General features: G+C 40.0%; 1 protein-coding gene across 1 annotated transcript; it reads left to right on the forward strand.

Moving 5' to 3' along the window:
- LOC113406479 (coiled-coil domain-containing protein 122-like) lies at nucleotides 1–9,977 on the forward strand. Its single transcript, XM_026651665.1, has 4 exons — nucleotides 1–114; nucleotides 3,972–4,370; nucleotides 7,769–7,885; nucleotides 9,828–9,977. The coding sequence occupies exons 1-4, from the start codon at nucleotides 1–3 to the stop codon at nucleotides 9,975–9,977; spliced, it is 780 nt and encodes a 259-aa protein (XP_026507450.1).
- The last annotated feature ends 5,328 nt before the right edge of the window (nucleotides 9,978–15,305 follow it).

The following is a 15,305-nucleotide window of genomic DNA, read 5'->3' on the forward strand; positions in this document are numbered from 1 at the left end:
ATGGCTAAGCAAAATTCTCCATCATTAATTGAAGTTGTAAAACAAGTAGCAGAACAGCAACATTCACAAGCATCCGAAATAGAAAAAAGCAAAATAGTTCTTTCTCAGTTACAGGTAAGATCTAATTTAGAATGTTGGATTTACAATGTAGTACAATAGACAAGGAAGTATTACTCTGAATAAGGGAAGCTGATATTTCTCTATTTTTCTGGGGTATCTTAATTCAAAGTTAAGGCAGTTAGTCCATTCTTAAAAACAATGAGGAGTCCGGTGGCACCTTAAAGATTAACAGATTTATTTGGCCATAAGCTTTTGTGGGTAAAAAACCCACTTCTTCAGTCTCCATGCAAGTTTCCAAGTTTCACACTCAATGGCAAGTCATCCGTACTGCTGAAATCAGTAAGGAGAATCACCACTGAGCGATGGGCTCCTGCCGTCTTTTTTTAGGTGCACAAGTTAGAGGCCCCTTTATTACCTTATCAATCCTCTATCTACCTTAGTAGCTCCCCTGCACCTTCCCCAATTTGGGAGCTCTAAAGTTGCACAGGAGAGGAGTCCCCTTTGGATCTTCTAAGGAACCAAGAATGTGGGGCACGTTAATAGTATTATGGACTGTATTTTGGAAGGCTTAGAAATGGATTTAAGGGTCATGAGGACAACCAGTTAAACACTAACTCACCTTGTAATGCATATGCTAAGAGAGCAAATATGATTCTTAGAAGTATAGGCAGGGGAATATCAAGTGAGTTCCATCCTTGAGGGGGCCATTTAGGGATCTGGGGCAAAAATCTGTCTGGGGATTGGTCCTGCTTTGAGCAGGGGGTTGGACTGGATGACCTCCTGAGGTTCCTTCCAACCCTGATATTCTATGATTCTTTAGACCTTCTGGGGCACATGGCAGAGGGATTCATTTCTGCAGACAATTTTTATGGCTCACCAGAGGGAACCTGGGTCTGGCATACCTTTAAAGCTTTTATCACCTGCAGGAGAGGTGCCTCTTCCTGCAGACTTCCTAAGGGGCATGCAGCAGAATATTGAGATATTGTTGCAGCAAATAGTTCTAGATTATAATATTTACACAGGTTATATGCAACTTTTGGGAAGCCCACAGAGCTTCAAAGTCCTGGACAATTACACTCATTCATTTTCTTTTAGTTTCTTAATTTTTTTAATCTAGAACATTCCATACAAAAGCTAGCATTAATGTTAAGGTTGAATAGTTATGTACTCAAAAGTCAGGAAACACCAAAATTAAGATTGTATGTACATCTCTAACTCTACTTCCTTATGTGTATTTCACAGAAAACACATAAAACAGTCGTTTCTTCTCCAAAATTCAAGATCTTTGCCATTAGGACCTTTCACTTGTCGATCCTAGATGGCTGGTAGATCAGAGATGATGCCAGTTCTACTGAAAGTTTCTCTCTTGTAATCTAAGATTTGAAAAAAGTTCTATATAAACAATATAGGGTCATTCTCCTTAGTCCTGTCAAGGAATTCAGCTTCATAGCTGATGTCCCTCCTCATACCGTTATCCAGGTCCTCCATGTAACAGTCCTGCCTAACAGCATGCCTGCATTCTAAATTGAACATGTTTATGATAGTGTTCATGATTAGCTCTTCAATTTCTGGACATGTTGTTAAGTTAATTCTTTTTGGTTTAGCTTGTCAGCTGTTTACTTTAGAGACTTCAGTACTGTAAGTGGAGTCAGTAACTTTACAGCAACGTGACTTAATTTAGACCATTAGTGCTTGTAGCCACATAGATATCCCTCCAGCATTTTCACTAGTCAGTGTGCCTTTGAGTAGGTATGCACTCTCCTGCTGATACCATCAGAGTAAACAGAGATGGAAAAGACATACAGTAGTAGGTTATTTTGCCAATCACTACCATTTCATTATTGTTCCTTATTTTATATTGTCAAATGCTGAGTCCAGTCTAGTTTTATTCATAGATATTAAGACCAGAAGGCACCATTATCATCAGCTAGGATAATTTACTTAACAAAGGCCATAGAATTTCATCAACTGATTCCCACATCAAGCCCATAAATCTGGCTGAGCTACAGCTTGATTTAAAGTGATAGAAAATCCACCACCGCCCTGGATAAGATGTTCCAATGGATAATTACCCTCACTGTTAAATATTTCCGAATTACTTCTAGTCTGAATTTGTCTAGTTTCAGCTTCCAGCCATCGGATCTCATTATGCCTTTGCCTGCTAAATTAAAGAGCCCTCTATTGTCAGAAATCTTCTCTCCATGTAGGTACTTACAGACCTTAATCAAATCACCTCTTAACCTTCTCTTGAATTAACCAAACAGATCTCACTTCTTTAGACTCTCAGTGTAAGGCAGATTTTCCAGACCTTGAATCATTCTCATAGATCTTTTCTGAACCCTTTACTATTTTTCAACATCCTTTTAAAAATGTGGACACCAGAACTGGACACAGTATTCCAGTAATAGTCTCTCTAATGTTGCGTATGGTGTTAATACCATGCTCCTACTTGATATTCCCCTGCATATACTTCTAAGAATCATATTTGCTCTCTTAGCATCTGCATTGCAAGGTGAGTCAGTGTTTAGTTGGTTGTCCTCATGACCCTTAAATCCATTTCTGAGCCTTCCAAAATACAGCCCATAGTCCTATTAATGTGCCCTACATTCTTGGTTCCTAAATGTATGACCATGCATTTAGCTATATTAAAACATTTTGATCGAGTAAGCCCAGCTTACCACAAAATTGAGATCTCTCTGTAGAGATCTCTCTATAGAAATCTGTTTTTATCATCATTTACCTCTCCACCAATTATTGTGTCATCAACAAACTTTACCAGTGATGATTTTATATTTTCTTCCAGATTACTGATAAAGAGATTGAATAGCATTGGGCCCAGAGCAGATCCCTGTTGTATCTCATTAGAGATGAGCCATTGGATGACAATTCACCATTTAAAACTACTTTTTAGATGAATCACTTAGCCAGTTTTTGATCAATTTAATATGTGATTTTGTATATTGCTATTTTTTTCCTCGGAATGTCAGGTGGTACTAAGTCAAATACCTTCTAAAAGTCCTGGAGATCACAAGATTTAGGCTTATCTAGACTAGGAAAAAGTGGTTGATGCTAGGAAGATGTGAGTTAACATAAGTTGACAGGAACTAAGGACCATCACTACCTCCCACTGCAAGTGAAAGGCATACTTCCTTGACCTAAAATAAACACATAGCAGCCCATACATTTTTACAAAACTCCATACCTAAACCAAAAAAAACACACACAAAAACTTTACACTGCACATGCAATTCTCCCCCTCGGGAGAACATGAGAAAGAGAGAACAAACTACACCTGACAGATGTTATTCATGTCACTTAATGTATTATTGGAAGGCCCTCAGATATTATGGTGATGAGAGCAGTGTAAGAATCTAGATCGAATTGAGGTAGCTAAACCCAATTAACTCAGCCACTTTTCCTAATATAGATGCAGAGTGACACCTTTACCTTGGTTTTAGTCTGTTGTCTCCTGATTTTACCCCGCATCTGCAATAGGAAAAGCAGTCGACTTTAGTTTGGCCTAAACTCCTAGTTTAGATAAAACATTAGGGAGACTGATACGGTTAGGGTCTCTGACACATCCCACTATACATCATCTGAATATGAGGAAACTGAACCCATTTGAAAGATAACAAATTTCATGTACACTTATCTTTAAGACCAATCCGATAAAGCCTCAGATATTATCACCTATCATGTCTCTTGGTGATGATTTTAGGAAATGGAACTCTGGTGATCTCTTCGATTCAAACTATTTTTAAGTTGCATAGATTTCTTTATTGTGTGTTCTGTATTAAATGAAAAGAACGAATTCTGTTAACTAAATGTAGATGATATTGTTTCAATAGCTTGCTGCTATACTCCCAAACATTGGCTTTCCACTGATAGGAGAATATTACAATATTTTACAGGCTGAGCTTCAAGAACTTGAAAAACAAATGGAGTCTGCTTTATTAGAAACAAAGGCAACAGAAAGGCAAATTTATCAGCAAGATGATGACATAGAAACTACAAAATATCACTGTGAAAGTCTGGAGTCCCAAGTCAGATCCCTATATGCTGAAAAGATAAAGCTGAAACTTGACACGGAAGCAGCACAAGAAGAATTTGAGATGATGCTTGCAAGAAATGGTGCATATCATGAGAAAATAATGGCTCATAAAGAGCGTTATTGGGAAGCAGAAAGCAAAATGCCAGTTATGCTCGAACTTGCTAAAAAACAAGACATGGTTAAAGAGCTAAAGACAAAGAAAGAAGAATTAATGAATGACCTCCAGAATCCTGAAGGACAAGTTATAAAACAAGTGCAGGTCAGATGTTTCTGTTTCTAAATACCTTTCCTATTGTGTACAAAAATATTTTACAATTTTAAATAATAATCTGGTCTAGCTTTGCAGTGCTTGCTATGGTGTGTGGAAATGTGTAATATCTGGGTTCATTGCCCAAGCTAGATAGAGTAAATGGTGATCTTAGTTTATAGTAAAAATGGTACCAGCCACTATTCTTGATGTTTGATTCCAAAAGCTAAGTTCACCTGATATAATAACATTAACTTGGCTGTGAAAAAACTACAGTGCTGTCAGCTAAAATGCATCAGTTGCCTCCACTGTTATTTGTAGGATACTGCAAGGTCTTGGATAAACCTACATATACACTTTTCAGAATACACACTGTATATCCCTGTAAATGTTACTACATTACTACTGTCAGCGAACAGCACAGTGTTTAGTTGGTAACAAATTGTACTTGAGCTATGTGAGAACAGAAGGTGAAGGGGTGAGAAAAGATGACAGAAGAAGGGAGAAGGAGAAAAAACATCAATTTTGATATGTATAATCTCCAGCAATTGTGTGTGTGTGTGTGTGTGTGTGTGTAATTTTAATGCTTTATTACATTTGTAAAAGTTAAAGCAGTCTGAGCTGAAAAAATGTACAGCTATAGAGGAAAACTAAGTAACTTCATATTTGAAATTGTCTTAGAATCACAGAGTCTAATTCTGATGTAATTTACACTGGCATAAATCAGAAGTAACTTCACTGGAGAATGGAGTTACACTACTATAACAGTAATGTGAGATTAGATTAAACCTACAGCTCTCAGACTGAAAAAAACAAATTATCATAATAAACCAAGTCTTGCAACAAGATTAATGGACAAAATTAAGACTTGTCATAGGAAGGTTATGTCTCATACTGACTACAATGGGGTTGCACTTGCTTATGTAAGGGCTAAGTTTGTTCAGGGTTTAGTGTCTCTTTCTTACATAAATGGCATTGAACTTTTACAATTGTTCAAATATGCCATAATCTGTACGCCCCCCCCAAGATCTATAGTGGCAAAAGTGTATATTACATAGGTGATCAAGTGATTATATGCACTATAGCAGGGGTTGGCAACCTCTGGCACGCTGCTCGCCAGGGTAAGCACCCTGGTGGGCCGGGCCAGTTTGTTTACCTGCTGCGTCGGCAGGTTCGGCCGATCGTGGCTCCCACTGGCCACGGTTTGCCGTCCCAGGCCAATGGGGGTGGCGGGAAGCCGTGGCCAGCACATCCCTTGCTCGCGCCGCTTCCTGCAGCCCCCATTGGCCTGGGACAGCGAACCGCAGTGAACCTTAGAATTTAAGGTTTATGTAAATGTATATATACATCTATATTCACATCTGGTGCTATAAAGAGGAACATGGAAGATATGCTCTCTGTTTGCTGCCTGTATACCCTATTAATTGTTCTGCTTTCATTCTGTCGCTTGTGATTGCATATACTTTAAATTCCATGTGGCTTTTCTACAATAAAAAGCCTATGTAGAATGAAGGTTTTATCTTGTTGTAATCCCCTCTTTCTTCTCTGAGAATGAACTCTGTATAGAAACCAGTTTTTTTATTAGAAATCATTTAGTTATGTAGGCGACATTGCTATTTGAGCATTATCATAGAAAATTACAATAAATGAGAAATGATTTATTACATGTAAATCCATTTACAAATGTGACCCTTCTGCCAGGTGGAGTCGGCAGCAACAAGGGCCAGGTTCACTATTTAGGGGTTTATCTTAACGCTATAAAACAGAACTGGCTTGAACCCCCACCCAGTAATCTGGGAAAATTGAACACCACCTCCAGGCGCCTTTAAGAGGCAATACGTCCGCAGTCACAAGCACTGAATCTATGTATAACAAACAAGAACTTTTATTAAAAGGGAAAAGGAGCCAAGCATTAGTTTGGGAAAACACCACAACCATATTCAAAAGCAGGTGATCATGTGATCATCCCACCCCAGAGTACACTGGGCAGTGTCCTTCGCCCCAGGTTCTCACCTGACAGTGTGAAAGTCCCACAAACAAATGTTCCTTTAACAAGCCACTCCCCTCTCCCTCCACTGCACCCCACTCGCAGTTGCTGTCCTTTTTCAGCAAAGACCTAGAGCCATAGCCACTGCAATTGGCTCACAGCTGTCACCGTTCGCTCTGTATCCCTGCCCGCTGCCGTCACTGCACTGCCGTTCGCTCTACCCCCATTGGCCGCTACACCATCGCTTTCTCTGCTGCCACCTGTAGCTCTGCTGTAACCTCTGAGACACTATGTCTTGAGGTCCCACCACCTAACCCAGCTCTCAGTGATTTCAGTAATTCATGGGGGATCTCACAGCTACTGCAGGCTGTTTTGCTGAAATGCTGCCCCACAGCAGGTCTAAGAGCAGGTCTACACTTAAAATGCAGCATGGGCACAACTGTGCCACTGTAGTGTAGACCTGGCCTAAGGATTAGCATTTAGAACTGGTTTTCAGAGACTTCAGCTGTAGCAATCGCTTAAAAAATCAAAAGACTCTCAACTGAATTTAATCAGCTCTGTCTTTAAAAAGTGGGGAGGGGAGTGTCAAATAGCATCTAAGACACTTAGAAAGAACCCACGCCACCAGTAAGAACAACTGTCCCCACTCCCTCTCCCCTTTCATTGAGATTTGGCATCTCTATCCGCTGCTTAGCAAGTGCAGTTCAGTTGAGGGTGACTCCCTCAATCAGCACGTGCTAAGCACAGTTCTGCTGTCCGTTACAATAAGGATAACATTTCTTTACCCCTGCACTCAATGCTAAAGTGATTTGTAACCCAACACCAGCCAAAATTGATCACTTTGGCAACACAGTTTGTCTGCTGAACACCGAGGCAGAGTAGGTGTGTTCATATAAATACAGTGGGGTCCTCAAGTCTTTTTCCCCCAGCTCATCACTAGATGTCAGGGGAGAGCTCATTCCCTGCTTACACTTTGATAAACAGAATAGCCATAATTCCATTAGCATTAGATTTCACATGGGAGGAGAATGTAGTTCACATATTATGCACATTTTTCCCCATGACTGAATTTTTAAAGTTGACTATTAGTCTTGTATATATGCACACTTCTAAATACTTTTGCAATAGTGTGCTAGATAAATTCAAATTGTTGCATCCCTGTAGCTGTAGTCATGTCCCTGAGCAATATTACGGTGTAGTTTTTGTAACTATATCAATACATATGATTTGCTAGGTAGGCAGGAAGTATATTTAAGTCAAACTTTTAAATTGTTGAACTTATTTCTTTAGCTAAAGTCAATGCTTATGCAAACAGATTGTTAAAATGACATTACAGAAGGTAAACCATTTGTACTAGAGTTATCTTTGTTTTACAAATGAGGTTTGGGGTTTTTTTGTTTTTAATTCCCACTTGTATCTTCAGGAAGAAATTACACATTTAATAGAGGAAGTTACTATGGTAAAAGAGTCTATCAATGAAAAGAAAAAATTGCTTGAAGAAGAGAAAAAAGTGCATGCTAAACTTAGAAAAGAGATTGAGGTAAGGTTTAGAGTTATTTGACTAGAATATAATTACAGTCATATGACAGAATAGACAAATTGTAGCTGAAGTTGTAAAATATTTTACTAAACAGGTTGCTACATATCCAAGCATATACATTAACCAATGATAACACCATTAGACTCAAATCCTGAAGAATATTTAATATTGGTAGAACTCATCTAACCTTGAGAGCTGATATTTGAATTTTTGAGAGCAAGGGAAACATTTTAGTCATCAGCATTTTCCTCCGCAACGTTCTAGGAAGGAATTCAGCCATGAGATCTTAGAATAATGTCGATCACTTCTCTTTTGCCTTCTTCTGAAAGTGAATGAAGAGATTGCTGAACTTGTAACACTTGCTGTTTCTAGAAGTTGCTCTTTATAGGTGTCAAGTTTAAGATGTTTGGGGAAAGGAGGTAATATTGGGAATTTTAAAAAAGAGTCTGCAATGGGATAGTATGCACAATTTACCTAAAACAGTTTACTACTTGTTTCTGTCTTGACTGTTCATTGCTTGTGCTATGGTACCTGATATCTAACCAATGGAAGAATCAATTGCACCAAGAAAATGGCCTTCCTGAGCACCTTCAAAATTTGAGCTGGTTGTAAAGTAGAGAGAGCACGACTACTCGTAATTTGCTATCTGCCCAGACAGTATTATTAATCGTTATGAAGTTATCTGTTTAAATAGTTGAGTGATATTCAAAAGTACATCTGAGAGGTGTTGAGCCTCAGACTTTCATATCCTTTGTCTCATTAGGCAAATTAAATGCCATAAAATGTAATGATCTGATTCAAAGCCTGATAATATAAAGGTTTTGAACAGATTTGAGACTAGCTCAATAGAGCACTACAATATGGAAGGGAGAGAGGGGAATTTTTTCAGATTACAAGGAACAGGAGAAAATTCTTAAACTGAAAACTAAAACACAACCATTTTAAGACCCTAGGTCAACTCTCTGTTCTTCGGCATCTGAAAACAGACTTTATTATCATGACAAAATCCGTCTGAGAAAGATAGAGGAGGAGTTTTAGGTCATCTGAAAGCACTTTGTAAAACATTAGGTTATCAGAATAAATGTAATTAATGCCCTTTATATTCCAGTCAGTTAATATTTAATTTATGACTGTTGTGGGATGAAGATTAACTCTGATCCTGGGGTTACTTTCCATTTTCTTTAAGTTATTTGGACTGTGAGCTCTGTAGGTCTCAGAGGAAAGGGGAATCTGAAAAAAAACCACTCTAAAACACAAAGCACACACACACACACACACACACACACACACATCCCCTTTGAGGGTATCCTTTTTTGTTAAAAGTCGAGAAAGTTCCACAAGGCAAATGCCTTGGTCTATGAGGTGTTTGGATGGAGAACTCCTAGGCCAAAGTTAGCAAAGCATTTGGTTGGTTGCATAATATGAATATTGGAGACTATAAAGAGATCATCTAACTCAGGCGTTCCCAAACTTCATTGCACCATGAGCCCCTTCTGACAACAAAGTTACTACAGCCCAAGCCCTGGTGCCCAGGGTGGGGTGGAGAGGGGGCCACAGCCTGAGCCCTGTCCCCCCAGGTGGTGCTGGAACTAGGGCTTCAGCTTTAGCGCTGCTTCCCTGCATATCTAATGCTGGGCCTGGCGGCCTCATTAAAATAGGACCATGACCCACTTTGGGGTCCTGACCCACAGTTTGAGACCCGCTGATCTAACTTATTTCTCTAGTAACCTAAGTTACTGTCAAATCCAGTTTTTGAGGAATTAAAAAGTATCTTCACCCTCTACTCTTTGTATCGTCTATAGTCTTTTCTGTCCAAATCAACGTTTGCCAGAGCAGTGCAGTTTTCCTGACCGTAGACCCTGCCAGCTACATTAGTCTGAATCTTTGTGTTTCATTTGTTACCTGCAAACAGCCCTCAGATGTATTTATTCTATTTTATTAGGTACAGAATAAAAGAAGTGATGCTATTCTAAAACGTTTGCATTGTCAACTGAACAAACTCCAGTCGAACAGAAGACAGTGGCACTGGAACATTCAACAGATGGAAAAAAAGGCAGCTGAACTAAGAAAGTGTCTTGGAGTAACAGAGTGATATATAGTACAGTACAACACAATGCTCAGCAATTTATAACATATGTCATCCTTTATATATAACAGGTGGTTGTTGGAAAAAATCCCTTGAACCTTGGACTAAGGATGAGTGATTTTTTCCCCCTCCTGCTCTGTGCCCTAGAATACTTTGTGTTCTGTGCCAACTTTAATGGCCTAAAGCAATGTTCTCTTTTGTTCATGGGGCCAGTGACTTCTCAGAAAGGAATTTATTACAATTCCCAGACTGCCTTCAAAAGCATCTACCAACATTTGCAAATCCCTTAAGACGATATACATTTGGAAAGTTCCTTTTCGTTTGGTTGGATTTTTTTTTTTTTTGATCAAGTTCTGCATTGTTTTTCACTCTGGGAAATTCATCTGAGGTGGATAATTGCATTTAATGAGATACAGAAGCTTCAGATCTTTCATGCACAACTCTAATCAGTGCAGTGTACTAAGTAACTCTGAGCTCTCTGATAGTATTTTGCCATGTGGAAGAGTCAGCTGTACAAGATACTATAGCATTCCTGCTCTCCATGTGCCAGGATTCCCCTCGCCCTAGCACAAGTGTGTGGGAGAGAAAGAAGACATACATAGTCTATCCTGCTTGCTTACCATGAAAGGGCCAGGGACAATCACAGTTTAAGGATTGCGCCTCCTAAAACACAATCGCTCCCAGAGCTCCCGGTAAGGCTGTGCAGGACTACACTACCACTTATTCAGAGCTGTCGCTAAGTGCCACAGTCTAACTCTATTGAGGCTAAAGCATGGGTAAAATTAATTCTAGTAAATAAAGATCACTTAATAGAGACCAGTTTTGTTTGAAACACGCAGATGTATGTTTTCTGCGGTTGGTGATGCAAGGAATGTAAAGAGTAAAATGGCAGTTTAGAATAACATGATGCTGCAAATTCCTCCATCCTTCTGAACCAGTTCCTATGTTAGGGCCTGAGACTATTCCTATTTGTACCAATGAGAAAACTCTTCTTGAATTCAGATGACTAGGATCAGACCCTTGTGGCGTGCTGTTGATCTATGTCACAATGAAAGAAGAGGGAGACAACATGGTATGATGGCCTTTTCCCTGGCAAACAAACAAACAAAGAAACCCAAACATTATTTAAACTGTAATTTTTTAAAAGTCAGCTTTGTGCAGACTTTTTTACTGCTCTGGACAATAGAAAATGTGTAATTTCAGCACAACATTATCAACTTTTCTCAGTTCACTTTTTTCTTGGCTGTACTGAGGTTTTCTTTTTACAGAACTGATCACTTGTTTGTCTCGTACTTCAATTAACTTTCTGTGCTCAAAGTCAAAGCTTCAGAGGAGCACACAGAGCATCGTAATTACAAGACTTAAGTCATGCATTTCCCCAGGACTTTTGGAAAAGAAAAATGAACACCAAATCACCATTTATTTAAAACTTCATGTCAGAACCTTAGTGAATAACCAGTTTCTCTGCATAATAATATTTCTCTGCATGATCTGTATTGTTTTGTACTTTTCATTTCTGGAATTTTATTCATTGTTTATTCTTATAGTTTAGATGACAATTCACTCCTGAGCCAATCAATAATATTCATGTTTATTCCAGAAAGTATTTAATATTGTGTTTGATGAGTTATTGGTTCATGTAATTTACATTTGCCTTTAAACCTGAGTATGTGCATGTATTTGAGCAAGTTGAATATTTATGTTTTACTTAGTTTCTTTTTATTAAACTGTCTAGATACTGTCAGTTTTAGGAAGCTAAAATTAAATGCATTATTAGTGTTTTAATTACTATTTTATTCTTAGTAAGAAAGTTCATATAAACTTCTATATACTTTAAAGAGTATGTGTTTTCCTTCATATAAACTGATTTATGCGCATCACAATGAATCTCAAAGGGTCACTGTCACTTGTTTAGTCCCCAAAATTTGCTTACCTTAGATAAAGGTAAATTCCCCATGCAGTAATCCACCTAAGGCACATTTTTAACACAATAACCTAGAAATGTAAAGCTCTATATCAGGGGTCGGCAACCTCTGGCACGTGGCTCGCCGGGGTAAGCACCCTGGCGGGCCGGGCTGGTTTGTTTACCTGCCGCATCGGCAGGTTCGGCCGATCGCGGCTCCCACTGTCCGCGGTTCGCCATCCCAGGCCAATGGGGGCGGCGGGAAGCCATGGCCAGCACATCCCTGGCTCGCACCGCTCCCCACCACCCCCGTTGGCCTGGGATGGCGAACCGCAGCCAGTGGGAGCCGCGATCGGCCGAACCTGCCGACGCGGCAGGTAAACAAACTGACCCAGCCTGCCAGGGTGCTTACTCTGGTGAGTCGCGTGCCAGAGGTTGACGACCCCTGCTCTATATCCTACTGCAATTGCCTGAGATGAATAATTTGCTGAGTTAAAATAAATTCACACTGTTTGATTTTAAAAGAAGACAAAGAAACATTACTTAAAGCAACATCATCCACCCCAGAGTCCCGGGGGCGGAGGGGAGCAGGGGCGGGGGAATGTCTCCAGTATAAGTCTCTGCTCCTTGTTAGCCCAGGGGATTGGTGTTCTCCTTTCTGTGATGGCAGAGACTTTTTTGGCTGCCAGTCTTCTCTCTGGGCACTGGCAAGCTAGCAGTCTGTTCCCTTCCCAAGGGTAACCCCAGCTGAGTGGAGTTCCCTCTTTTTAACTCCTCCTCCAGGCCCTGATTTGCAGATGCAGAAGGGTGGGGGCACTTCAAGCGAAAGCAGCTCCCTAACCCCTTGCATGCTGGTGTAGGGTCTGTATACCCCATCACAGCATCCAGTTTTGATTTGAGGACAATAAGAGATGGAGAATCCAACACTTCCCTTGGCAATTTGCTCCAATGGTTAATCATGCTCACAGTTACATTTTTTTTCTTTATTTCTAATTTGAGTTTGTCTGGTTTTAACTGCCAGCCACTGGTTCTTGCTATGCCATTAGACTGAAGAACCCTATCATACCTGGTATTTTCTCCCCAGGAAAGTACCTATACACTGTACTCCAGTTGCTTTTAACTCTTATTTGATAAACTGAACAGACTGAGCTCTTTAAGCCTCTCATTGTAAGGTGTTTTCTCCAGCCCTCAAAGAGTTTTTAAGGCTCGTTTCTGCCCCATCTCCAGTTTTTCAAAATCTTTTTTAAAATGTGAGCACCAGGACTGGACACCGTATATCATTATCAGTGTCACCAATGCCATATACAGAGGTAAAATCACCTGCCTACTCCTACTCACTACTCCCCTCTTTAGGCAGCCAAGGATTGCATTAGCCCTCTGCCACAGCATCTCACTGGATGCTCACATTCAGTTGCTTGTCCACTATGACGCCTAAATCCTTTTCAGTCACTTGTTTCCAGGATACAGTCCCCTTGCATTCTTTGTACCTAGATGTAAGACCTTCAAATGGGCAGTATTAAAATGCATTTTTGTTTGAGTGGGCCCAGCTTACCAAGTAATCCAAATCAATCTGTATGGCTGCTTTGTCCTCACCATTATTCACTACTCCATCCATCTGTGTCTCATCACAGATGTAATGAGCAGCGATTTCTTATTGATATCCAGGTCATTGATAAAAACATTAAATCACATTTGGCCTAGTACTGATCCCTGTGGAACGCCACTAGAAAACCCTCTATCTGAACATCACTTCCCAGAGTTAGCCAGGTCTCAGTCTATTTAATGCTTTATCCATATTGCATAGTGCTAAGTTTTTAATCAGAATGTTGTCCAGTACTAAGTCAAACATCTTCCCAAACCTAAGTATATTACAGCTACGCAGTTACCTTTATCATATGGTACAGACAATAAAATTCTCAGTTATTGTGATTACTCTTTACAGCCCTTGCTAAATGCTGCAATTGTAGGCTCGGATCGTGCAAACAGTTAAGCATGTGCTTAACTTTCCTACAGTGAGTGGCCCCATTGATTTCATTCCATTTCCTTACAGTGCTGACTGCCCACTGAAGATTTATTGAGTCCATTGAAATTTGTGTTCAACAGGAGTTTAAGGCTCTCAGCACTTCAGAGCAGGTGTTCAGTTCTTTGGAGGAATAGGCCCACCTTGCAGAGACCAAGAATTAACTTCTTATTAAGTGTAATTCTGTTTTACACAATATTTAAAATTTGTATCGTATGTGGAAATTCACAGCATCCCAGCTTCAGGAGTTTAATATTTAAGAAACAGTGCATACAAGAAAACAGGAGTAAAAACTTGCCGTAATGAATTGCAGTGTAACAGGAGAGGGCGTTGTTTGAAACAAAGGAATGTATATCATTGCCTGCTCCTAAGCCTATCAGCATTCTGTGCAAGACAATGCTTTCAAAATGTTTGAGACGTGTTTTATGCTGCTCTTAGAATGCTGACAAATCTTAACGGGGTGATGAGGCAGTTAATTCTCGGTGTAGTATTCAACAGTAATCGTTTTCCCCAGGGGCATTCTTTCCTTCAGCAAGCAGACACATACAACTGGGAATGACGTCTAATAAACAGAAATAATCCAGTACATGTACACCCATTTTTACGTTTATTCTTACACATGAACATACTGCAAAACTTTCCCTCTTTCTAGCCGTTGTGCCTTTTAACAGTTATTCATATACGATAGACATTAGTTTTATGTAGTATATGTGACAAATAAGGCAAGTTCCTGCAATATCTTTGGGAGACCATATGGTATTAAGTGTATGAATGGTTTATATATCATTGTGGGCCAGGATTGTATGCACTCTGAGGGGTGGGGGAGGAGGGTTACCACAGCTCCACCAGGAAATGAAAACAGTAGGGGATGATCAAGGCAAATTACTCAGGTTATAACACCTCCAGGGAGGCACCACCTCCTGGGAAGGGTTGCTTGGTTCAAACTGGATTCCCCAGAGACCAACAGACAAAGGAAGGAGTTTTGCATAAATAGCTTGAGCTTCAATTGACTCAGGGCATTTATCCTGGTTACTGATCTAAAGACTGATATGTATGTGTCACCACGGGGAAAACCCAGTTGTGGGATTTGAAGGACTGACACCTCCCAGAGCCCTATGTTGGAGTTGGAGATAGCTTTTTAGCATGCATTTAGGTTCTTTGATCATAACAATATGTTCTCTCTATAAGGAGGAATAAAGCTGCTTGTTTAAAAGGAGCTGTGTGGAAACTTGAAAACCACTGGCGATACACTGTCCATAGCCCTCAGAATGAGAGAAAATTGCAGGTGCTAGTCTCTTAGGCAGACTGACTTGCTGGGAATATCACAGCATAGATCAGGGAGCAGCTGTGCGGCTTTAAAACCCTGGTCAGAAGGGAGTGAGATGCCAATCTCTGCCCAGGAGAGGTGACA

This window comes from Terrapene carolina, unplaced genomic scaffold (assembly GCF_002925995.2).
Source record: "Terrapene carolina triunguis isolate 2854851 unplaced genomic scaffold, T_m_triunguis-2.0 Scaffold18, whole genome shotgun sequence".
Lineage (NCBI taxonomy): Eukaryota > Metazoa > Chordata > Testudines > Emydidae > Terrapene > Terrapene triunguis.

Coding starts and splice junctions, on each gene's coding strand:
- LOC113406479 (XM_026651665.1), top strand. CDS start 1: ATGGCTAAGCAAAATTCTCCATCATTAATTGAAGTTGTAAAACAAGTA. Junction 115..3,971: donor TAGTTCTTTCTCAGTTACAG/GTAAGATCTAAT, acceptor AATATTTTACAG/GCTGAGCTTCAAGAACTTGA. Junction 7,886..9,827: donor AACTTAGAAAAGAGATTGAG/GTAAGGTTTAGA, acceptor CTATTTTATTAG/GTACAGAATAAAAGAAGTGA.